A 2293-nucleotide genomic window follows, 5' to 3' on the forward strand; every position below is an offset into this window, starting at 1 on the left:
ACACACACACACACACACACACACACACACACACACACACACACACACACACACACATTTGTTTGCTTATCTTTATTCTATCTCACCTCTCCTGTATTGAGCTGCAGTAATGTGCAAACTTCCCCACTGTGGGATCAATAAAGTTTTATCTCATCTCATCTCATCTCATCTCATCTCATCTCATCTCATCTCATCTCATCTTATCTTAAAAAAATCACAGAAACAATATAAAAAAGCCAAAGATTTTAAAGTGACTACAATGAAATGGACTAAATTCAACTTTTCTACACTCTTAGAGACTCCAAGTACACAACAAAATGTATTTGACGGCTAAAAAAGTGGATTTTGAATGACATGTCCTCTTTAAATTGTAGATAATGTTTTATTTCTTCATTTTTTTGGTTTAATAGTTTTGGTTTCATTTGGTTCAAGTAATAAAAGTCTAGTGCACTTTAAACAGACACAAGTATAAATTATTCTTAAATAAATCAGAAATACAGGTAGCAACTTTTCTACATGTGAACAAAAACAGAAATAGAGATTTGAAGAGTTTATGCAAAGCTGTCATTTACTTTATTGCTACTGTAAAATATTATTATTACTAATATTAATAATAACGGGATGTGCTCAGTCACAGTGATGGAGGTCCTGCAGGAGGCAAAACGTGAGGCCAAAGCACTGCCGCTGGGTCAAGCTGTGCTCGACCTGCTGCCACTTCTGCAAGGTACCGTAAATAGAAGGCCTAGATTTTTTGTGTTTCTGTGTGGCAGTGTGTGTCTGTTTTACGTGGTAGGATTTTTTTAGCTGGAATGATTTTTTTTTTTACTTGTCTGCAGGTCAGTGCAGCTTTTCATCCACGGTACCGGTTCATCCTGTAAACAGCCCCGGAYTCAGGGAATCTCGTCAGGGCTTCACCCTGCTGGTCAGTTAGGWCATGACAGCACAGTTCTTTTTAATCTCACAGTTTAACAGCTCATCTCTTTGTAAAACATGATCAGTCCACTGCCTGTACACCTGTTTGAAACAATCAGAAACACACAGTCCCCTCCAAAAGTATTGGAACAGCAAGTCAAATTATCCTGTTTTTGTTGTTCACTGAAGACATTTGGGTTTAAGATCCAAAGATGAGACAAGAGTTCAGAACGTCAGCTTGTATTTCCTGGTATTTACATGGAGATGTGTTAAACAACTTAGGATATGTCACTGTTTGTATTACACCACAGCATTTTTTAGGTGAGCAAACGTTTTGGAACATGTGACTGACAGGTGTTACTTATTGACCAGGTGTTGCCTTTAAGGTTTGTTGTTCAAACATTWAATAGCTCTGCTTGACTAGTCTACGTGTTGGCCTGGCTTTAAACCTATAAAATAGGTATTTCTGTTTAAAGAAACATGAAGACCAGAGAGCTGTCTATGGGAGAATAGCAAGCCATTTTGAAGCTGGGAAGAAAAAAAAACCTCAAAGCCATTGAAAACATTGGCCCTATGCAAGCACAACAATTTGAAATGTCCTGAGTGACATCAGCAACGACCTCCACTGTTCAGGGGTGAAGGTATCACAATCCACTGTTGGAAGAAGACAGAGAGCAGAAATATAGAGGACATCCACAAAGATGCAAACCACTCAGTAAAAAGAAGTARAGAGATGAGCCACAAAAGTTCTGGAAGACAAACTTATGGACTGATGAGACCAAGATTAATCTCTACCAAAGTGATGAAAAGACCAAAGTGAGGAGAAAGTAAAGAACTGCTGATGATCTGAAGCACACAAGCTCCTCTYTGAAGCATGGTGCAGGTGATGTCATGGCTGCTTCTGGAACAGGCTCYTTAATATTTATTGATGATTTAACTGATGATAGCTGCAGCAGAATGAATCCTAAAGTGCACAGAAACATTTTGTCTGCTGTCTTGCAGAGAAATGCATCCAAAGTAATCTGGAGTAATTTTATGATGCGGTTGGACAATGACTTAAAGCACACTGCCAACAAAACTAAGGACTTCCTCAGGGGGAAAGTGGGAGGTTTTAGATTGGCCAAGTCAATCACCTGACCTGAACCCAACAGAGCATTTCACCTCCTGAAGAGACTGAAGGAGAAACCTCCTGAAACAAACAAGAACTGAAAGAAGCTGCAGTAAAATCCTGGAACAGCATCACAAATGAAGAATACAACAGTTTGGTGATGATGGGTCGAAGGCTGGAGGCAGTCATTGCAAACAAGGGTTATACCACCAAATATTAAATGTTATTTACTTTAAGATTATTTGTTCCATTGCCTTTGTTCACCTAAAAATG

General features: G+C 38.9%; 1 protein-coding gene across 1 annotated transcript in view; it reads left to right on the top strand.

Annotated features, from left to right (window-relative positions):
* Positions 1-631: 631 nt before the first annotated feature.
* The window catches only part of cfap70 (cilia and flagella associated protein 70), a gene marked incomplete at its 5' end in the record, with an annotated part of 14587 nt that continues 12925 nt past the window's right edge, over positions 632-2293 (top strand). Inside the window, 2 exon segments of the mRNA XM_014018740.1 lie at positions 632-724; positions 837-922. Of these exon segments, the coding sequence (XP_013874194.1) occupies positions 632-724; positions 837-922 (179 nt within the window).

This window comes from Austrofundulus limnaeus, unplaced genomic scaffold (assembly GCF_001266775.1).
Source record: "Austrofundulus limnaeus strain Quisiro unplaced genomic scaffold, Austrofundulus_limnaeus-1.0 Scaffold200, whole genome shotgun sequence".
NCBI lineage: Eukaryota > Metazoa > Chordata > Actinopteri > Cyprinodontiformes > Rivulidae > Austrofundulus > Austrofundulus limnaeus.